Genomic DNA, 22,838 nt, shown 5'->3' on the forward strand with positions numbered 1-22,838 from the left:
AACCCCCTTAGTCTGCGGGGGACGCGCTCACACGCGCCAGCTCCAGCCGAGACGTGACCCCTCTGGGGCTCAGGCCCCCTCACCGCAATGTGCTGACCCCAGTGGTCATAGGGTCACAGCCAGTGACTGCCGGTGCCACTCGCCGGCCTGCGCCGCTGCCCAGCCCCCCAGCCCCAGGTCACTGGCCCCAGCAGCCCCCGCAGCCCAGCCCCGGGCGGCGCTCACCTTGATGCACTGCCGCAGGTAGTTGAAGACAGTGGCCTTTAGGGCGAAGGCCTCTCCCCGGATCACGGAGTACGGCAAGGCCAGCTCCACAAAGAAGGGTTTGAAGGCCGTGAAGGTGGCCGTGGGCGAGAGCCCAAAGCCCAGCTCCGCCGTGCAGAACATCCCAGCTTTCCACTCCGTGATGGTGTCGGGCACCGAGACTGGGACGTCCTTGGAGCCCCCCTCGCTGGGCCGGGACGGACACAAACAGAGCGTCAGACACGCGGCCGCCCCCTGGGAAGTGCCCACGAGCACGGTCACCGGAGACGTCCCTGCCCGACCCTCCGCTGGGCTGGGGCCAGAAACAGGCCAATCCCAGACAGCAGAGAGGGGAAGAGCTGTCAGTGCCCCCATCTCCTCCCCTCCTCCGCCCCACGCCAGCTAGCGCAGGATCCTGCCCTGCCCCTGGGCTCTCTTGGCTGGGCTCAATGTCCCACGGGATGGGGATCCCCCCTTCCCCAGCTGGACACGTCTCCCTGTCAGGGGGCTATTCCTGGGGTCAGCCTCAATTCCCCCTGCTCGGGATCCCCTGCCCCTCCCACGTCTACCCCATGTGCCACCTTCAATTCCCCACTGCTGTGCTGGGTCCCTGTAGCTGGCAACAGGGCGCAGGAACCGGCCCCACACGGGCAGCCGGCCCTCCCCCAGCCAGTGCACCGCCTCTGGGAGCTGCTGCTTTCCAGGATCTGGCCTGGAGGCCGCTCTGCAGGGACGGTCTGTGACAGCTCCTCACTCACCCCACAGGCACCAGGTCCCACAGCCACGTCTCTGGGAAGTACACACGTGGCGCTGCCTCCTCCTGGGTGCTGGATTCTGGCGGTAGCAGACCGTTGATCGCTGGGGTCCCTGCTTCACTATCCACACTTGCTGCCCAAGGGATCACTGTTAGAAAAGATACAAAGGGGGGTTGAGGGAGCCCCACACAGTATTGGGGCAAATACAGACGATGATACCCGTGAGTTTGCACCTGCAAAGTCTCGGTGTTTGGAGACATTTCGGGGGCTGCATGTGGCCCCTGGGAGCTCTGAGAACTGACCCCTGCTGGCAGGGCGGGGGCTGGAGGGGTCGAGCTGGGGGTGTCCTACATGCAGCACACACTGGTGGACTCAGCACGTGGGCAGGAGCCAGGGAGCCCTGAGCTCAGTCCCAGCTCTGCCCCGAGCAGCGTTAAAGGTACGTTGCACTCCCAGAGCCCTGCACAAAGAGCCGCTAGCCAGGCAGATCAAATCATTAGCCGCACTGAGCAGCTGGAACATAGAGGCCTAGAGAGGCTCAGTGTGTTTCTACAGCAATCACCAAGCATGAGTGGGCACTGCAGGACCCCATGTGATCACCTCCATAACACTCAGCTTGACTCTCAGATCCCAGGGCAGCACATGGGGCTGGAGCTAGAAAAGCCGTCAGTCTCTGTGAAAGTAAGAACATAAGAACGGCTCTACCGGGTCAGACCAAAAGTCCATCTAGCCCAGTATCCTGTCTGCCGACAGTGGCCAGAGCCAGGTGCCCCAGAGGGAATGAACAGAACAGGGACTTATCTAGTGATCCATCTCCAGTTGCCCATTCCCAGCTTCTGGCAAACAGAGGCTAGGGACACCATCCCTGCCCAGCCTGGCTAATAGTCATTGATGGACCTGTGCTTCATGAATTTTTCTAATTCTTTTTTGAGCCCTGTTATAGCCTTGGCCTTCACAAAGAGTTCCAGCCAAAGGAGGAGGAGCAGAGTTGAGTTGGAAGAGTCAGATGCAGGGCTGGCTCCAGGCCCCAGCACGCCAAGTGCATGCTTGGGGCAGCAAGCCGCCGGGAGCGCTCTGCTGGTCGCCGCAGGGGCGGCAGGCAGGCTGCCTTCGGCGGCTGTCTTGCGGGAGGTCCGCTGGTCCCGCGGCTTCGGTGGACCTCCTGCAGGCAAGCTGCCGAACGCAGCCTGACTGCTGTGCTTGGGGCGGCGAAATGCCTGGAGCCTCCCCGGTCAGATGATTATGTGTACCCAGCCCCCACTGAATACGCTGGAGAAAACCTCCCACCCTGGGCCCTGCCCCTTTGAAAATAAGGGACAAACTCTCACCCTCGGCTTCTTTGAGAACCATGGAGAAACCCCCACCCTCCACCTCACTGAGAACAATGGAACTGACAAGGACAGTGTTAGAACCCAGGTCCCAGGCCTGATCCACGAGCCCATGCATCTCCCCTCACAGGGCAGAGAGGGCATTTGGAATTGCTGATCAAGGGGGATGGAAGCTCCCAGCCCCACTGACCTTCCATGGCGTATGGGATTTCTGCATCATAATGCAAGTCCATTGAGAGTCCATGTTCACAGGGCTGCTTGGCATTGGTGTTGGTGAGAATTTTCAAAGCCGCATCCTGGGAGAGAAGGAAGACGGAGGTAAAAGCATGAGGAGCAGCGAAAGCACCAGAGGTGGTGTGATGCCTGTTGTTACTGCCCAAGTTCACACAGCAACAGAGCAACACAGGAGCAGAATTCACAGAGACTCGGCTGCTGCCCAGCACCCTGCAAGTGCTTTGCAAAGGGGCGGAACCAGTATTTTACATATGGGGAAACTGAGGCACTGAGCCACAGAGCACAGGGAGGGGAAAGACCCATCGGCTCATCTCTCCACCCCCTCGCCCCCAGGGCCAGGGCAGGGCTGATCCTTACAGCACTTCTTCCTGGGGGTTTGGTTTTAGCACTAAAAGTCCCAAGCGAGGGGGCCTCATCCAGGAGACGATTCCAGCCTCACACATCACACTGTCGGGCCGTTCTCCTGCTGACGGTTCCGGCAGCTGGATCCCAGGACTCCTCGCTGTGCCCCATGACAGGCAGCGCGGGCCGGAGGCTGGGACACTGGACTGGGAGTCAGGACACCTGGGTTCTGTTCCTACCTTCACGGCCCACGTCGGCAGGTCCCGTCTCCTCTCTAGTCGCCTCCCTCCCTTTGCCGGTCAGCCTGGGAGCTCTCGGGGGCAGGGGCATGTGTGACTGTCTGTTAAATGCCCCCAAACGTCCTGGGCACAGACTGAAGATTGCCCAGCGGTGCCCCTGCCCTTCTGGACTGGGGCGAGCACCTCATCCTGCCCCGCTGAACACCAGGCAATGAAGAGTTAAGGGAGGTGCCACCCCAGCCCAGCCTCAGCTCTGCCCAGGAGCTGGCACTGCCAACGGGGAAGGTGCCGGAGGTGGCGCCATGGGCAGTGGACGGGACGAATGACTGAGAAGGGGCCCTTGGCTGTGGGACATGCTGGGAATTGCTGCAAGGCTGCGGCTGTGCTCACTGCACTGGGTGCAGCTGGGGCAGGAGAGGGGCCCGTGAACCTCGAAGGGTCCAGTCTGCCTCAGTCCAGCTATGAGCAGCCTGCTGGGATTCTCCTAACCGGGTGCTGGAGGCTTTGCCGTTCCCTCTGCTCGATGCTCGTTTCCTTGGCAACCCTCTGCAGGAATGGCAGTGTCTGCACGTGGCTCTTACAGCCCTTGAAAAGGTCGCCCTCAACCACAGATTTTGGTCACGGGCAAAACTGCCAAACGGAGCCACTGCAGAGCGGAGGCAATGAGCGGAACCCGCAGCCTCCAAAACCTGCCCCGGGTGGGGCCTGAACTCACAGTCCGTGGGCACCCCGGCGATTCATGGGCCACAGCACGTCCCCTGGCGCCCCTCGGTCACTGTGACACCTGACTGCCTGCAAACCCGCTGGCTCCACGGAGCCCCAGCCTGGCTGCACATGCGCCTCCCACTCTCTCGGGCTCAGTTCAGGTCGCGCCTCCCCATCAGGGCAAACAGCATGATGAGAACCGGGCGGTCGTGTAATCCCATTTTATGAGGGGGGCTGAATCCTGGGTCCCCCTGCTCAAATGACCCCACATGTGGCCCACTAGCCCCACCCTGCCCTGCATGAGGCACAGCAAATCTCAGGCCAGGCTGTGGATGTCAGAGCACTCAGACACTCCTCTTTAAACAGCCAGCGACACTCAACCTCCACTCGAGCAGAGCTGCCACCCCCCTGCAATGTGCAGCACCCACCCACGGCAGCTGGGTGCCATTGGCAATACGCCCACCGGATGGGCGCTGGCAGTGGGAGGGCAGGTCCCAGCCCATTCCACTATGGCCGTCTGACTGGGATCCCAGGCCCTGGGGAGGCTGCCAGCACTCAGAGCAGCCCCCAGCTGGGACAGAGCCCCAGTCTCCTGACTCCCAGCCCCTGAGGGCTTTGGCAGGACGTCGTCCATCCCTCCCTCTGGCATGACAAGATGCCATCACCCTCCGCACCCGTCATACACATACAGCTAAAGGTGGCATAAAGTCCCTCCTTTACCCTCAAATAACCTGCTTGGCACCTGACCAAAAGGACCAATAAGGGAAGAAGATACTTTCAAATCTGTGGGGAGAGGGACCAGGGCAGGAAAAAAAATCTCCTAAAACCCTACCTGAAATAAGCATCTAAGATTACAAAAATTGTAAGTAATAGCAAGGAAGTGCATTGGATTATCTTTTGTTTTAGCTTGTGAATTTTCCCTATGCTAAGAAGTTTTTCTAACTCTGAAGTTGAGCCTAGAGGGGAATCCTCTGTGTTTTAACTCTTTTTATTACCCTGTAAAATTACCTTCCATCCTGATTTTACAAAGGTGCTTCTTTTACCTTTTTCTTTATAATAAAGTATTTCTTTTAAAAACCGGATTGGTTTTTAGTGTCCTAAAAACCCGAGTCTGGTCTGTGCTCCCTCAGTTAATTTATTGGTTGGTAGATTATTGTCAAGCCTCCCCAGGAAAGGGGGGATATTGTGGGGAAATAGGAACTCCAAGTGGTCCTTTTCCTGAATCTTTGTCTTATTCACTTGGTGGTGGCAGCGATACCGTCCAAGGACAAGGAAGGATTTGTGCATTGGGGAAGTTTTGAACCTAAATTGGTAGAAATAAAAAGGAGCGGGACTTTCATCTGCGACAGCTCCTCATGGAGGCAGCTCTTAGCCCTCAACATCCAGCACTGTGCCAAGACCCGGCGCCGAGCGCTTCGGTGCACAGCACCCTGGTGGCAACAGTAGAAACTGCACCGCGGTCGGACTCTGATAGAATCCTAACTGGAATGATGGAAGATCTGTCTTTCCTAATGCCAAAAAAACGGTTACTTACCTTTCTGTAACTGTTGTTCTTCGAGATGTGTTGCTCATATCTATTCCAGTTAGGTGTGTGTGCGTGCCACATGCACGGATATCGGAAACTTTTACCCTAGCAGCTACCCATCAGGCCGGCTGGGGAGCCCCCTGGAGTGGCGCCAATATGGCGAGCCATATAAGTCCCTGCTGGCCCGACCCCCCTTCAGTTCCTTCTTGCCGGCTACTCTGAGAGGAAGGTGGGGGGGAATGGAATAGATATGAGCAACACATCTCGAAGAACAACAGTTACAGAAAGGTAAGAAACCATTTTTTCTTCTTCGAGTGATTGCTCATATCCATTCCAGTTAGGTGACTCCCAAGCTTTACCTTGGAGGTGGGGTCGGAGTCAAGGAACCGCAGATTGGAGGATTGCTCTGCCAAAGGCTGCATCATCCCGAGAGTGCTGGAAGATGGCATAGTGGGACGTGAAGGTGTGAACCAAGCCCCACGTGGCAGCCCTGCAGATTTCCTGGAGAGGAATGTGTGCAAGGAAGGCAGCTGATGACGCCTGAGCTCTTGTGGAGTGAGCCGTGACAGCAGGCAGAGGGACATTTGCCAAGTTGTAGCAAGCATGAAAACATTCCACGATGATATTCTCTGAGAGGAGACCAGGTGCCTTTCATCCATTCCGCGATGGCGAGAAACAACTTTGTTTTACGGAAGGGCTTTGTTCAGTCTATATAGAAGGCAAGTGCCCTTCTGACGTCCAGAGAATGGAGACGCTGTTCCCGAAGGTCAGCATGCGGTTTTGTTTAGAAAACCGGTAGGAAGATATCCTGGCTCACATGAAAGTGGGACACCACTTTTGGCAGAAAGGCCGGGTGAGGTCTTAGTTGAACTTTATCTTTATGAAAAACAGTATAGGGCGGTTCACATGTGAGAGCCCGTAGTTCGGACACCTGACGTGCGGAAGTGATGGCCATGAGGAAGGCGACCTTCCAGGAGAGATAGAGAAGTGAGCAGGAGGCCAGCGGTTCGAAAGGAGGGCCCATAAGGCAGGAGAAGACCAAGTTAAGGTCCCATGCAGGCATGGGTGGCTTCGTTGGAGGATGGATTTTCTCCAGGCCTTTGAGGAAATGCTGAACGACCGGGTGTGCAAACACCGAGCGCCCGGCCACGCCTGGGTGAAATGCAGAGACGGACGTGAGGTGAACCTTAAGGGATCCAAAGGCTAGGTGCTGGTCCTTTAAGAACATCAGGTAGTCCAAGATGCAAGGAATCAGAGCCTGGAGCGAGGGCACCTGCCACTGAGCGCACCAGCTGGAAAACCTCTTCCACTTGGCCTCGTAGGTAAGCCTAGTCGACGGCTTGGGACTTTCGAGAAGCACCCACCTTACCGTGTCCGAACAGGTGCGTTCAGCCTGGTTCAGCCACAGATCCTCCAGGCTGTGAGGTGGAGCAACTGAAGGTCTCGGTGCAGGAGATGACCGTGGTTCTGAGAGATGAGGTCGGAGCTGAAAGGGAAAAGTAGGGGAGTCTGAATTGACAGGTCCAGCAGGACCGAGTAACAACACTGGCATGGTCAGGCAGGGGCTACCAGTATGACATCTGCCTTGTCCCGGTGGATCTTGAGGAGCACCTTGTGGACCAGCGGGAATGGTGGGAAGGCATAAAGCAACTGTGCCTGACCAGGTGATCTGGAAGGTGTCCGCTATCGAGCCCAGGCTGTGACCCTGGAGGGAACAGAAAGCTGGGCACTTCCTGTTGGTCCGCAAAGCGAACAGGTCAACTCAGGGAAACCCCTAGGTGCGGAAAATGGAATGAGTGATATCCAGACGTATCGACCATTCGTGTGTAAGAAAACGCCTGCTCAAGCTGTCCGCCAGGATGTTCTGGACACCCAGCAGGTACGAGACCTGAAGGTTGATGGAATGGACTAAGCAAAAGTCCCACCGAAGGAGGGCTTCTTGGCAGCATGGCAATGCCTGGGCTCCACCTTGCTTGTTCGGATAGAACATGGCCGTGGTGATGTCTATTAGGACTGCTTCGCAGTGGCCCTGCAAGTGTGGAAGAAAGGCTTGGCACGCAAGGCGGATTGCCCTAAGCTCTCCGATGTTGATGTGCAACGACAACTCGCTTTTGTGCCATAAGCCCTGCGTTGACAGGCCCCCGAGGTGGGCCCCCATCCCAGCGCAGACGCGTCTGTAACCAGAGTCAAGGTGCGTTGAGGAGGATGGAATGGGACCCCAGCACCCACCATCCGAGGATTCAGCCACCATCGCAGGGAGTCGAGTGTGCACTTCGGGACTGTGAGGACCATTTCTAGTCTGTTGCATCCCGGTCGGTAGGCTGATGCCAACCACGTCTGTAGAGGCCTGAGTTTTAGCCTGGCGTGCTACACCACGTGGGTACAGGACACCATGTGACCCAGCAACCTGAGGCACTGCCTTGCTGTGGTGGTGAGAAACTTGGAAAGGCTGGTAATTATGCCCACTGTAGCCAGGCACCGTGCTTCTGGAAGGAAAGCGCTTCCTCGGTTTGCATCCAGGACTGCTCCTATAACCCTATTGTTTGAATAGGGGAGAGGGCAAATTTGCTGATGTTTATCATGATGTCCAAGTGAGTGAATGTGTCTGTGACAATTTGTACCTGAGACTGGACATGTTGGCGAGACCGTCCCCGTATAAGCCAGTCGCCGAGGTATGGAAAGATGTGCACATGGTGTCGGCGAGGAAAAGCTGCCATGACCGCCATGCACTTGGTAAAGACGCAAGGGGCTGTGCACAAGCCATATGGGAGGTCTGTGAACTGATAGTGCATCTTGCCCACCATGAAACAGAGGAAATGTCTGGGCGGCGGAATAATCGAAATGTGAAAGTACGTGTCTTTCATATTGAGGGTGGCATACCAGTCTCCTGGATCCAGTGAGGGAATGATAGTGGTTAAGGAGACCATAAGGAACTTCAGGTTGACGATGTACTTGTTGAGCTCCCTGAGGTCCAGAATGGGTCTTAGGCCTCCCTTTGCCATGGGGACAAGGAAATAGCGGGAATAGAAACCCTTGCCCCTGAACTCCTGAGGAACTTCCTCCACTGCCCCCAGGGCAAGGAGGGATTGAACCTCCTGGTGGTGTAGTTGCACTTGAGACGGGTCCGGGACGAGAGCGGGGGATGGGGAGTGGGTGGGTGGGATGGAACAGAAATGGATAGAATATCCCATCTGCACCGTGCGGAAGACCCAACGGTCCGATTTAATATGAGACCAGGCATGGTAGAAACGGGATAGACGGTTCAGGAAGGGATAATTGTCCGGGCGAGCTGGTAGTCCGTCCTCAGGCGCACCTTCAAAACGGGCGCTTTGGGCCCAGGGGTGGCTTGGACCATCCTTGACCCTGTCTGTAAGGGGGACAAGAGGGTCTGCATCGAGAGTATCTATTTCTTCAATGAGAAAAGTCCTGCCTGGGTCTAGATGGGAAGAGGCGTTGCTGGGTGGCCTGGGGTTTAAATGGCTTCCTTTGGTTAGCCGAGGTATGAATACCTAAGGATTTAATAGTGTTTCTTGTGTCTGTTAAGGTATGTAAACGGGAATCGGTTTGCTCTGCAAACAGGCCCTGACCATCGAAGGGGAGGTCCTGGATGGTGTGCTGAACCTCAGGCGGGAACCCCAAAGACTGGAGGCAGGCGTTCCACTGCATAGCAATTCCCGATGCCAGGGTATGCACAGCCGCGTCCGCAGCATCGAGGGAACCTTGGAGGGAAGTCCGAGCAACCAATTTACCCTCCTCAGAAATGTTCCTCAGTTCTGTACGAGCCTTGTTGGGAGTAGATCTTGGAATTTGAAGATCAAGAGTTAAAATTGTACCTACTGAGGATTGCCGGCTGGTTAGCGATCCGCAGCGAGAGACCCCAGTAGAATAAACCTTTCTCCCAAAAATGTCCAGCCATTTAGCATCCTTCGATTTCGGAACAGGCCCTTGTTGGCCTTCTCTTTCTTTGGCGTTCACTGCGTCCAGCACAAGTGAGCATGGGGCAGGGTGGGTGAAAAGGTATTCATAACCCCTGGTGGGGACAAAGCACTTTCTTTCTACCCCTTTAGCTGTGGGAGGGATGGAGGCTGGGATTTGCCAGAGAGTCTTGGCGTTGTTTTGAATAATTTTATTCATGGGAAGGGCCACCCTGGAAGGCCCTTCTGGGACTAAAATGTCCACTATCGGGTCCTCCTCCTCCACAACCTCCTCAACTTGGAGGTTCATATTAAGAGCCACGCGCCTTATCAGTTCCTGAAGGACCTTAAAGTCCATCGGAGGTGGACCAGACGTGGACGTGCCAGCCACAGCCTCATCAGGGGAGGACGAAGATGACTCCACCGGAAGAGCCGGTGTGGAGATAGTCTCTTGGTCAGCCACGGGCAGCTCCTCTTGGGCGCCTGGTGTAGCCCCTACCACAGGTGCTGACTCCACGGGTTGGTCTGGGTCTGGAGGGAGGTGGCTGAGGGTCGCCTCAGGAGATCAGGTATTCGAGCATGACAATGGCCGGGCAACTGGGGGGGGCGCCCTGGGCCTGATGATGGGCCCAGGGGGTCCAAAATTGCCACTGGGGCTGCCAGTTGGGCGCTGGGGGGTCTTGACCAAGGCTTCCCGGGCCCGACTGGGGGATGTCCGAAACCCCTGAAGCTCTCCCTGACCTTCCGGAAGGAGACTGAGATCGTGACGGCCAAGGAGGGGCGGTGCGCGAATGGACCAAAGGGGGCACCGAGTCCCTTGGTAGGTGAGGGTCATGTGGGGATCGGCGTCGAGAGGCTGGTTGCGACCGCGACCGGTGCCGCGGTGGAGAGTGGTGCCGCGATGAGGAGTGGTGCTGTGTGGTAGAATGATGCCACGACGAGGAGCGGTGCAGTGTTGATGAGCGGTGCCGTGATGGAAAACGGTGCTGAGCTGATGAACGGTGCTGTGATAAAGAGCGGTGCCGTGACAGAGAGCAGTGCGACGATGGAGAGTGGTGCCGCTCTAGTGACTAGTGCAACGATGGAGAGCAGTGCCGCGATGGAGGGCAGTGCTGTGATGGGGAGTGATGCGCCAATGGAGAGTGGTGCTGTGAAGCAGATCGGTGGTGGGCCGTGGGCCGGTGCCATGGCGACAGTCGACGCGGGGATCGGTGTTCCACACTGCGTCGGTCTGAACCTGGACCTTGAGCGGGACCATGTTCCAAGGATCGGGACTGCAGGACCAGTGCTGAGAGTCTAACCGGTGCCGTGAGTCAGACCGGTACCTGGGGCGGTGCCAGGACTCGGAACGGCGCTGGGACTCCAAGTGGCATGTGTCATGGAGTCCCTGGGTGATGCTCTGGAACTGCTCCCCACAAAGCCAGTCAGGACTTTGGGGAGCCTCCTCTCCCTTGGAGGAGACTGTCTCCAGGGCAAGAAACTCACACAGCTTCACCTTCCTGAGTCTCTCCTTGGAGCATTCAGCATATGCCTCTCTGTGCACTTCCCACAGCGAGTCCACCCAGGCGGGATCCTGGGGAAGCCAGAGAGTCCTGCACCCCCACTTCACAGTCAGACGTGACTCTTAGCCAGCCAGTAAAACAGAGGTTTATTAGATGACAGGAACCCGGTCTAAAACAGAACTTGTAGGTACAGAGAGCAGGACCCCTCAGTCGGGTCCATTCTGGGGCCCAGTGAGGCAGACACCCCCGTCTGCCCTCACTTCGTGTCTCCGGCCAGCTCCAAACTGAAACCTCCTCCAGCCCCTCCTTTCTGGCCTTTGTCTCTTTCCTGGGCCAGGAGGTCACCTGATCTCTTTGTTCACCTTTAGCTATTCCCATGTAGGGGGAAGGGCCCCAGCCATTTGTTGCCAGGATACAGGGTGTCGGCCATTTATGCACACTGGAGACTTAAGAAATGCACAGGGGAAACTGAGGCACCCACACAGTATTCAGAGGAAACATTAAGAACAGTCCCACTTCATCACAGCATGGAGATGCTGGTCTGAGGGCTTCCAGTCCGAACATCGCCAGTTTACCTTTGGATCGTATCGGAACTTGGGTCGGAGCCGGTGCTGGGACCGGGGACACCGGAGCCATCGGTTCAATGAGCCCTCTGGTGGCCTCAAAGGTATCCGGGGTGGAAGGTAATGTGATCTCTTCCACTTGCACGGTCCCTTAGAGGCCTGGTTCGAGGCTTGCTCGGTTGGGACCGGAACAACTCCTATGGCCCTAACAGGGGGTCCTCCCAAGGCTTGCTTCTTCCCAGCCACCGGGGAATGGGAACGGTGCCAAGGTGGGTGTTTTGGGGGCCCGGGAGATTGTCAGTCCCGAGATGAGCACGGGAACTTCTGTGGTGCCGTAGATGGGTGTCAAGTTTCCTTTCCCACTCTGAACTTTAGAGAACAGATATGGGGACCTGCATGTGCTCCCCTAAACTGAATTACCAGCTTAGATCTGGTTTTGCTGCCACCACTCCCAGATACTAACTCCCTTCCCAAGTACTAACTCACTTGGTGGGGGCAGCAATACCGTCCGAGGAGAAGGAAGGATTTGTGCCTTGGGGAAGGTTTGAACCTAAGCTGGTAGAAATAAGCTTAGGGAGACTTTCATGCGGGTCCCCACATCTGTACCCCAGAGTTTGGAGTGGAGAGGGAACCCTGACAGCACCCATCCCCCTCCTTACCCCTCTGCACCCATCCCCCCATCCACTCCTTGCCCCCTCTGCACATTTCACTCAGGTGGCTTCCAGCTGGGACAGAGCCCCGGTCTCCTGACAACCATCCCTCCCTCTGGCGGGGCAAAGTGCCATCCCTCCATCCCCTCCTCACCCATCCCCCTGCCCCTTCCTTACCCCCTCTGCACCCATCCTCCACCCCCTCTTTCCCACTCTGCACCCGTCCTCCCACCCCCTCCTTGCCTCCTCTGCACCCATCCCCTCTCCCACCCCGCACAATTCACTCAGGTGGTTTCCTCCCCCTCCAGGCTGCCTGGGACGGCAGGGGAGCACTTGGAGCACGAGAGACACCATCTCCGGATGCTCCGTTCCCACACCCAGGGCCACCGCAAGTTCTGCTGGCCGGAGGAGCCATTTCAGGAAAATACTGCTCTGCCCCCATAGCCCAGGTGGAGCAGGCTCAGTTGCTCTGTGGCGAAGGCGCGCGCAGGCCGGTCGGCACGTAGGAGGGGATGGAGCAGGCGCGGTGCAGAGGGATTCCTCGCAGAATAATGCTGCCAAACTCCAAGCCTCTGCTGGGCATGTGGGTCCTGCCATTCCCAGGAGTTTCCCATGCAGCCAAATGTGGACTGCATATGTCATGGGGAAAGCAAAGGGCACCTCCCTGACCCCAGGGCGACCTCCTGGCCTAGGGTCGAGTCTCTGCTCCCAGGCAGGGAGCTTCTCAATTAAACACCTTCATTTTATCATGGGAAAACTGAGTCTTTTCCCCACCTCCCCTTCTGAGCAACTGCTGAGATGTGTTAGCTGAAACTGCTCAGAAAGATCAGCTTGAGGCCAACCCTCGGCTGGGGAAATTTCAGGCCCAAACATTTCAGTCTGAAAAAGTTACATGAACTGAAAACTTATAACGGGAAGTGCCAAAGAACTGTAAGTGGAGGTGGTGCTGCCAGCCCCGCAGGTAATATCCCTGTGCCCAGGAGTGGGGTAGGATGGGGTGTTCCTGCTCCCTGGACACACCGGGGATCTGTCCCAGGGCCTGGGCCGTGTCTGAAGGTGGCTGGGGAGGTGTATCCCAGGCCTGAGTTTGCTGGGATTCGCCCCTGGATGCCAGCAGTTCTGGGCACATCGGAGCCAGTTTAGTCCTTTCAGGCTACAGAGGAGTGTGAGGTCTGGCCAGGCCCAACCCTACCTTAAACAGGCTGTAGGCGTCAGGCTGAAGGGGAGTCCAGCTGCTAATCCCTCTGCGACACCTCCACCTGGGACCTAAGCCGTGGCAGTGAGGAACTAGACTCGTAGGACCACATGACTCAGGCTCTTGCACTGCGTCGGGATAGTCTCCTCGGGGAAAATCCGGGAGCAGGTTATAGACCTAAAGACAAACACACACGACATCAGCCATGAAACCAAGACACGAGCTACCCCAGAGCCAGCTCCTGCCCCTCCTCCCACTAACACATCACCCCACAAACCTCCGCTCTCGCCCCAGCCTAATCTCTAGCCTGGACACCTCCCCCCACCCTGCCCAGCACCCATCCCCATCCCCCATGTGGGCATCTGGCCCTGCACCTCCCCCCCAGCCCTAGGAGAGGGAGTGCGGCTCCCAATGCCCTGGGAGAACCTGGGGCAGGAGGAGGGCAGCTGCCCCTTCTCGCTGTGGGGCAGCGAATGGCTCTTAGCGCCCCTCCCCCACTCTGTCTGGATCACAGAGGGGCCGCTTCGGGGGCTGGCCCTGGGGCCGTGGCTCAAAGGGAGACATGACTCAGCCCCCGCCCAGCGAGTCCCGTCTCCTGCTGCCCCCCGGGGCTTGGGAGGCTCCACTAGCATGGGCGCCAACTTATATGGGCTCTTGGAGCTAAAGCCCCAGGAATATTCATAATCAGGGGCTCTGCTCCACCAATATTTGGAAATATTAGATTTTTCCCCCTCCCCGGAGTTTCCCTGCTTGAATGTAAAGAGAGCACACAGCATGTCTCTCTCTCTCTCCTTTGCTGCTGCGGCCGGTAGCCTAAGGGCTGCAGCATTAACATAAGAGGAATGTGCTAACTACTCCTGAAGCACTCAGGAGGGGGAGGGGAGTGGAGGGGGCCTCCCCTCCCCTCCCACCCTTACCTGGAGGAGACACAAATGGGCCAGGAGACAGACATCATTCACCTTAGCAGCAGTTGGGACTTTCGTGAGTGTTTGACCCTATGATTTTTTATTATGTTTGAGTGTTTGACCCTATGATTTTTTATTATGTTTGAGTATTTGACCCTATGATTCCCCCCCTGCCCCAGCCCCAGTCCCAGCCCCCCAGGGAGGCACAGCCGGCTGCACAGGGAGGCAGGAAGCCACATGTGAAGGCAATGCCCCTCCCCAGCACTCCACCAACCCACCCGCCACAGGAGGGATGGGAGAGGGAGGCTTCCTAGACCTGAGCAGCTGGGACTTGGGTGAATTTTATGACACCCTGCTCCCCCACCCCATAGCCAGCCACCACCCTGCCTACCCCACTTCTGCCCCATGCTGGGCAAGGGGCAGCCCCATTCACAGTGAAGTTATGGTGAGGGGCAGCAACATGGAAGGCCACCTGTGCCCCCCCCCCCAGTACCCATCATAGGGGAGGGGAGTGAGCTTTCTGGACCTGAAAGGGGCTCTAGGAGCATGTGCAGAGTGTGTGTGCCATGGGGGGGCAGGAGGGGACCCTCCCCTGGAGCTTGCTGCTGCCAGTGGTGGTGATGGGGAGTCCTCTCTGGCCCTAGCCCTGGGGCAGCCTGTCTGCACCCCAAGTTCCTCATCCTCAGCCCTGCCTCACTCCAAAGCCTGCACCCCCAGCACCGAGCACGCTCCTGCACTGTGAACCCCTTATCCCCAGCCCCACCCCAAAACCCTCACCTGAGGGGAAAAACATGCAACTTAAATTTGGTGGTCAGTTTGGAGTATCATTGTATTTAGCACAATATTTGATTATTTTACACCCTTCAAAGTATGTAACTGGTCGTATACAGGTGTTTTCTCTGAATACTGTTCAGAGTAGCAGCCGTGTTAGTCTGTATCCGCAAAAAAAACAGGAGTACTTGTGGCACCTTAAAGACTAACAAATTTATTGTAGCATGAGCTTTCGTGAGCTAAAGCTCACTTCTTCGGATGCATAGAATGGAACACACAGACAGGGGATATTTATACATACAGAGAACATGAAAAGGTGGAAGTATGCATACCAACAGGCAGAGTCTAATCAATTGGAGATGAGCTATCGTTAGCAGGAGGAAAAAAAACTTTTTGAAGTGATAATTAAGATGGCCCATAGAAGGTGTGAGGAGAACTTAACATAGGGAAATAGAATCAAATGGTTGGGTCATTACACCAATTGATTCTATTTCCCTATGTTAAGTTCTCCTCACACCTTCTATGGGCCATCTTAATTATCACTTCAAAAAGTTTTTTTTTTCCTCCTGCTAACGATAGCTCATCTCCAATTGATTAGACTCTGCCTGTTGGTATGCATACTTCCACCTTTTCATGTTCTCTGTATGTATAAATATCCCCTGTCTGTGTGTTCCATTCTATGCATCCGAAGAAGTGAGCTTTAGCTCACGAAAGCTCATGCTACAATAAATTTGTTAGTCTTTAAGGTGCCACAAGTACTCCTGTTTTTTTTTTCTGAATACTGTGTGTGCCTCAGTTTCCCCAATGCATTTCTTAAGGCTCTAGATGGTGGGATAAGGGGGTGTGATTGTTGTAAAGCCCTAGAGGGCCAGTGTGATGCTGTCTGCACAGAGAATGGCTGACACCCTGTCTCCAGGCAACTGATGGCCTGGGCCACTCTCCTGCAAGGTGCCAACTGAAGGTGTTTGGAGTATCATTGTATTTAGCACAATATTTGATTACTTTACACCCTTCAAAGTATGTAACTGGTCGTATACAGGTGTTTTCTCTGAATACTGTCTGTGTGCCTCAGTTTCCCCAATGCATTTCTTAAGGCTCTAGATGGTGGGATAAGGGGGTGTGATTGTTGTAAAGCCCTAGCGGGCCAGTGTGATGCTGTCTGCACAGAGAATGGCCGACACCCTGTCTCCAGGCAACTGATGGCCTGGGCCACTCTCCTGCAAGGTGTTGGAGAACAAAGAGATCAGGTGGCCTCCTAATGCTTGGAAAAGAGACAAAGGCCAGAGGAGGGAGTGTCAGTGCCTGTGCAGACTTCCGGGAAGCGCATGGTGTGGAAGGGGATGCTGGGATGCTTTGGAACAACTCCATACAAAGCCAGTCAGGACTCTGGGGGAGCCTCCTCTCTGAGCATACTGTCTCCAGGGCAAGAAGCTTACACCTTCCTGGGTCTGACCTCGGAGCATTCAGCATGCCCTTCCACACTGTGCACTTTCCGCAGCGAGTCTGCCCAGGCAGGTCCTGGGGCAACCAGAGGTCCCTGCACCCCAACTCTGCAGTCAGATGTGACTCTCAGCCAGAGAGTAAAACAGAAGGTTTATTAGATGACAGGGATACAGTCTAAAACAGAGCTTGTAAGTACAGAAAACAGGACCCCTCAGTCAGGTCCATCTTGGGGGGTGGGGAGCCCAGACCCAAGTTCTGGGCCTCTCCCGATTTCCCCAGCCAGCTCCAAACTGACACTCCCTCATCTGGCCTTTGTGTCTCTTCCGGACAAGGAGGCCACCTGATCTCTTTGTCCCCAACACCGTCAGTTGGCACTTTGCAGGGGAAACTGAGGCACCCACACAGTATTCAGAGAAAACATTAAGAACATTCCCACTTTGTCACAACAGGTGCAACAAAATTTAATACCGTATATTAGGTATTAATAGGCAAGTGCTGCTTCCAACTTTCCACTTTTAATTGACCCTTGTAATCTTGTGGTGCTGACGCATTGTAGCTTCATTTTATATCAGCTTACAGGGTGAGAGCGGGGGGGGGGACACCACCATTTTGGGCCCCACCAAAAATTATATGAACCTGCCGCCTATGTCCACTAGCCATATGCAGAGCCCGTGAGCCCCTGGATTGCAGATGCCAGCGATGGGCTGAGTGCGATTCCGTATCGTCACCCAGGCAGGGACAACTCCCACAATGCACCTGGCCAGTTGTCCACTGCTGTACATGGGGAGCAGGGAATTCACCTGCCCCTGCCCCTGGGGACCAGCTCTGCCCTAGAGAGTGAGCTCCGGTTACCCCAGCCATTATCTCAGCTCCGAGCTCCATGTTCCCAGCCAGAGCCGGGGGAAGGGGTGCCAGGAGGGGGGCACTGCAAGGGCTGATGGAAGAACAGGCAAGGCAAGCGGGGATCCCCAGAGTTAGGGAGTGACAAGTGCCATTGGAGCAGCCCTCAGACGGGGAGAGGTGGCCTCGAGGGGTGTCCCCCAGCGGCCGTGCATCGCCCTCCCTGTGAGGGGGGAGGACTCGTCGGGAGGGGCCGGGCGAGCGGCCGAGCTGCTCTGGACTCACTGTGTCGACGCTGAGCTCGGCCTCGGGCTTCATGAGCAGCACGCTCTGATCCACGGCGCGGACGGCACACAGGGACCCGGGGGCAGCCTGCACCCGCAGCTGGAGCTCTGAGCCCGGCAGGGCCCGGTCCTGCGAGAAGGCCAGCTTCACCTGGCGAGGCACAGCGCGTCACAGGGGAGGGGAGAGACCCCCGGGGCAGGGGGAGACAGGCCCGGGCGGGGAGGCAGGGGGGCAGGCACTGAGTGTCACTCCGGCCCCAGGCCCGGCTGGCTGAAGGGCTGGGGCTTTGGGGGTTGCTGCTGGGGGTGGGGGGTCGAGGCAGCCCAGGCTCATTCAGCGCCCCCGTGGGACGGCTCAGGGAGCTGCAGTTATTCATAGACACCCCAGAGTGATTGAGGTGGATGGGGGTGCAACGACCCTAGTGCTGCTGTGAGGCCGGGGAAGGGAGGGGTTGGGGGCACCCAGCCATGCCCCTGCTCAGGGCTCCTGTTATGGGGCAGGGAGCGATTCCCCCACCCAGAGGCTCCTCCTCCCCGAGCCCCAGGCTCACCTTGTTCGGGAGGCACTTGGCCAGTTGCAGCCGGGCGCGGTCAGCAGCCATCTCGCCATCGGGCAGCACCGTGTAACCCAGCACCTTGGCAGCGGGCGCCAGGTCAGCGCCGACGGGCAGCTCCACCGAGAAGGAGCCCTTCAGCCCTAGGGATGGTGGGAAACACCCAGGGGAAGTCAGGTCCAGCCAGCAGAGCCCCCTCCCCCAGCCCGGCCCCTGCTCAGGGGGCTCAATCCCCAGTTGTCCCCTGGTCCCCCCTATCTGCACAGACCCCTCCCCCGCCACTTACCAGCCCCCTCCCTGAGGTCCAGCCCCTTGTGGAGGATCCTGGTGATGGCTCCCTTGGCCACGACCTGCGGAGGAGGAGACGGGAGTCACTGAGCTGTGTGACGCTCTGTGGAGTCTGGGAGACACTTTATGGTATTGTTGATACCAACATTATAAAATTGCAGGGAATCTGGCCAGAGATGCCATGGAAGGGGTCTGTGGAAATGGTGCGATTTGCCAAGTATGAGGATCTTGTTTCTATCTTTGTATCACCTTTGTAGTATGCTCTAGGTCTGTGTGGTACATCTGGATTTCTAAACTCAGGCTGTGGTTCTGGGTGACACCCCCAGACAGATTGGCATCAGCACTGCCGAGCCTGTTTGATGGCCCATCATGGATCATCAACCCGACAGTGACCCCATTGGCAGGAACTAGGGGATACAGCTTAGGAGCCAGCAAGGCACATGGGGCAGGCTGGTGGACAGAGAACTCTAAGGCTTTTCCATGCCACATGCTGGGCAGCTTGTGTTTGGGACAAAGGAAGTACCAGCCGCATGGCAAAAGGAATATAAAGGGCGGCTGCATCTTCTCCATTTTGTCTCCATTCCTGCTTCTTCCCTCTGGAGTAACTTTTCTACAAACGAAGCTCTGAACAAAGGACTGAACGACCCATCCAAGCTGGGGATCTGTTCCAGAGGGACTTTCAAGCCAGCAACTCACCAATACTGCTCAGAACCTGATCTATGGACTTTGACGTATCTGTGTGTATGTGATTGTTTTACCATTTAACAACTCTCTTCTTGGTCTTTCTTTTTTTCTTATAATAAACTTTTCATTTCAGACACTAAAGGACCGGCCCTTGTAATTCAAAGGAACCGTTCGATTCCCCACTGCTCTTCTGTGGGTTCACAGCGCTGACTCCGCACCTCCTGCTCACAGATGCGCGCACACACGCACCTTATGCGCTCTCTCTCTCTCTCTCTCTCTCTCTCACACATACACACACTTTAGTCTCCCAGGACGGGCTCACCAGGAAGATGAACTCCAGGCTCCTGGACCCGTTCCCCAGGGTCTCCCTTGCAATGACGTAATCCACCTGGAGCTGCTGGGCCTGGTCGCAGGGCAGCCTCCCTCCCAGCCCGCGGATCTTCAGGAAACTCTGGCTCTTGGAGTAGAAGGGCTCCAGGTGACGATGGGCATCCGGATAATGGGGAGAGAGTCTCCCATACACAGAGCTGCGAGCCACCGGCTTGAAGTGCCCCTGGGGGATAGAGAGAGCGATGGGGCTAACTGGGGTGCAGAGCTCCCAGCGCAGGACAGGGATGCAGCCGGGGCAGGCCAGGCTCTGATGCTGCCGGCTGAGCTCACCCCATGGCCCCCTGCCCTGCGTCCGTAAGAGTGACATGGAAAACCCCAGCGGTTCCAATGGGGCAGCCCGACAGCGGCAATGGGGCAGCCCCTGAGCTGAGCTGCCCGAAGGGGGCGACCTTCCTAACTAAAACCCACCCCAGATATTAATGAGAAGACAAGTGGCGGCACTAAGATGCCGTTTGCGTCACCCCATTGATGGCTCTGCTGGTGGGGTCTGCGCCTCCCCCACCCACCGTCTGTCCTGGCTATTCAGCCTGCAGGCGCTTCGGGCAGGGCCGTTTGCTACGCTGAGTGTGTGCAGCACCCAGCACCATGGGGCCCGATCCTGGCAGCTCCTTAGGCACCACTGCAATAAACATCAACAATCACAGACACAACAACAGAGGCAGGAGAGCTGGGGCCCCACTGGGGCTCAGAGGCCCGTCACTTACCCTCAGAGTGACCGTCCCGGTCCAGCCGGAGGTGTCCAGCTCGAAGGAGGCTCTGCCAGACTCGTCCGTCAGGAAGGTCTGATTCTTATTCTCATCCCCAGAGCTTACAAAGAGCTGCAGCTTCTCATTCTTCAGCGCAGAGCCATCTGCCGCCTTCAGGAGCATCTGAGCCGGGAGAGAAAGGGGGAGACGCACAACTCAGGGAGCAGACTCCTGGGAGAGTGTTGCCCACTAGGGGCTAAAGAGCTGGCTGGGGGCAGAAAGGGACAGTGCGATCCAGCCCTGAGATGCTCTGGGAAAGCCCAGGGCTGGGATGGGTGTTCGGGTGAGGACTGAGGGGCATTAGCAGATCTGGGAAGAAGTTGGGGCAGGACTGGAATAGCTAGGGGTGCTGGGGTGAGGGCTGAGGGGTATCAGCTTGTCTGACCCCTTTACTGAGCCCTCCCTTGGAATGTAGGACCCTGCAGTCCAGCCGCCCCCAGGCCCTGAAACCAGGGCCTCAGATCTCCCAGCCCCCTTGCTTTGCTTACACACATTCCCTCTGAGTCCCAGCTGGGCGGTGGCCAGGCTGGGCTTTAAGATTAACCCCTTAGGGACAATGTGGTAGGCAAATAAGTAACCCGGGCGTAACAAAGGAATTTCTAAACCACAGTCACGTAGACGGCTCAAGAGTTACAGATCTTTGCCAGAGAACAAATGTCCTGATGAGCACCCTTCCCTAGTCTGACCTCACCCTGCCTCTGACTCTGGGGTTTGTCAACAGTTCAGGCTGGGCAGAATCTCTCCCAGCTTGTCTGTCTCCAGCCAGGCCTTCTGGCACGTGGTGATGGTCGGCATGACTGCACAGAGCAGCGCCCCTTCTTAAGTAGATCCTCTCTGGACCCTCCTGCCATGTGCTCAGCTGGAAAAAAGATGGTTACTCACCTTTGTAACTGTTGTTTTTCGAGATGTGTTGCTCATATCCATAGAGAAGGGAGCAAGTTGCTAATGGCTCAAATGGGGCTGACATAAGTCTGGTAAGAACCAGGTTGAGGTCCCAGGTCAGGGCTGGGCGGAGTACCTGGGGGTATAGGCATTCCAAGCCCTTGAAGAATCTAGATACCATAGGATGCAAAAACACCGAGCGGCCATTCTCCCCTGGATGGAAGGTAGAGATGGCTGCCAAGTGCACCCTCAAAGAGGATACCGCTAGGCCCTGTTGCTTAAGAGACCAGAGGTAGTCCAAGATGGTGGGGATGGAGACCTCGGCGGGAAGAACGTTGTGCTCTCCACACCAGCATGTGAAATGTTTCCACTTGGCCAGATATGTTGCTCTAGTGGAAGGTTTTCTGCTACCTAAGAGTACTTGTTGCACTCGGACAGAGCAATGCAACTGAGACTGGGTCAACCACTGAGGAGCCATGCCATGAGATGCAGGGACTGTAGATCTGGGTGACGCAGTTTGCCATGTTCCTGAGTTATCAGGTCCAGGTGAAGAGGTAGTGGGATAGGGTCAGCTATTGACAGGTCTAGCAACATGGTGTACCAGTGCTGCCTGCGCCACGCTGGATCAATCATGATCAAGCGGGCTCTGTCCCTGCGTATTTTCAGCAGGACCTTATGGACGAGTGGGAACGGTGGAAAAGCATATAGCAGGTGAGTCGTCCACAGTATCAGGAAAGCATCAGCTATGGAACCCTGTGAGAGGCCTTGAAAGGAACAGAACATCTAGCATTTCCTGTTCTCACGGGACGCGAAGAGGTCTACATGGGGAAATCCTCACTTCCAGAAGACCGGAAGAATAACGTCCGGGCGAAGCGACCACTCGTGAGAAAGGAAGGATCTGCTGAGGCGATCCGCCAGAGTGTTCCGGACCCCTGGGAGAAAGGACGCTATGAGGTCTATGGAGTGGGCTAAACAAAAGTCCCAGAGTTGTAAGGCCTCCTGACAAAGGGTCGAGGACCGCGCCCCGCCGTGTTTGTTTATATAGTACATGGCTGTTGTGTTGTCGGTTAATATTGACACACAACGGCCTTGCAAGTGCTGACGGAACGCCTGGCAAGCAAGGCGGGCTGCTCTCAGCTCCCGGACATTGATGTGCAAGGCCAGTTCCTGAGATGACCAAAGACCTTGAGTGCGTAGATGCCCGAGGTGAGCACCCCAACCGAGAGATGATGTGTCTGTCGTCAGGGATGCAGAGGGCTGGGGCGGATGGAACGGCAGCCCTGCACACACCAGGGAGGGGGTGAGCCGCCATTCGAAGGAGCCTAAGATGCTCGGGGGAATGGTGACGATCATGTCTATGGTATCCCTGCCTGGTCGGTACACTGAGTTGAGCCACAATTGGAGGGGACAGAGGCGCAGTCTGGCGTATTTCGTCACAAACGTGCACGCCGCCATGTGACCCAGGAAACCGAGGCAAGTGCGAACTGAAGTCAACGGAGCAGCTTGCAGACTCTGGATGATGGCCACCATTGCTTGGAACCGGGGCAGCGGTAAGCAGGCTCTGGCGAGGTTGGAGTCCAGGGTGGCGCCAATGAAGTCTATCCTCTGAATAGGAATCAGACTGGATTTTTCCGCATTGATCATTAGGCCTAGATGTAGGAATAGGTCCTTGACAATGTGGACGTGATGGATCACTTGTGCCTCAGAGGCCCCTCGGATGAGCCAGTCGTCTAGATACGGAAAAACGTGTATCCGACGGCAACGGAGGTGGGCGGTGACTACAGCCATGCATTTCGTAAATACTCTTGGAGCTGTGGAGAGTCCAAACGGTAGGACCACAAACTGAAAATGTTGGC

The 22,838-nt window shown here is 56.5% G+C and overlaps 1 protein-coding gene across 17 annotated transcripts in view; it reads right to left on the reverse strand.

Moving 5' to 3' along the window:
- Positions 1 to 22,838, reverse strand: part of LOC120385046 (alpha-2-macroglobulin-like protein 1) — a 224,513-nt gene that overhangs the window by 103,709 nt on the left and 97,966 nt on the right. For 3 of the 17 annotated variants that reach the window (XM_039504133.1, XM_039504135.1, XM_039504134.1), the window contains exons 11-19: positions 20,059 to 20,223; positions 19,287 to 19,517; positions 18,279 to 18,342; positions 17,990 to 18,135; positions 17,440 to 17,589; positions 13,193 to 13,372; positions 2,517 to 2,622; positions 1,002 to 1,146; positions 226 to 451 (exon numbers count right to left, since the gene is read on the reverse strand). The exons of the other annotated variants lie outside the window; for them this stretch is intronic. In XM_039504133.1, coding sequence (XP_039360067.1) covers positions 226 to 451; positions 1,002 to 1,146; positions 2,517 to 2,622; positions 13,193 to 13,372; positions 17,440 to 17,589; positions 17,990 to 18,135; positions 18,279 to 18,342; positions 19,287 to 19,517; positions 20,059 to 20,223 — 1,413 coding nt within the window. The remainder of the gene's footprint in view (positions 1 to 225; positions 452 to 1,001; positions 1,147 to 2,516; positions 2,623 to 13,192; positions 13,373 to 17,439; positions 17,590 to 17,989; positions 18,136 to 18,278; positions 18,343 to 19,286; positions 19,518 to 20,058; positions 20,224 to 22,838) is intronic. 17 annotated transcript variants of the gene reach the window in all.

The sequence above is a fragment of the Mauremys reevesii genome, linkage group 17 (assembly GCF_016161935.1).
Source record: "Mauremys reevesii isolate NIE-2019 linkage group 17, ASM1616193v1, whole genome shotgun sequence".
In the NCBI taxonomy this organism is placed as follows: domain Eukaryota; kingdom Metazoa; phylum Chordata; order Testudines; family Geoemydidae; genus Mauremys; species Mauremys reevesii.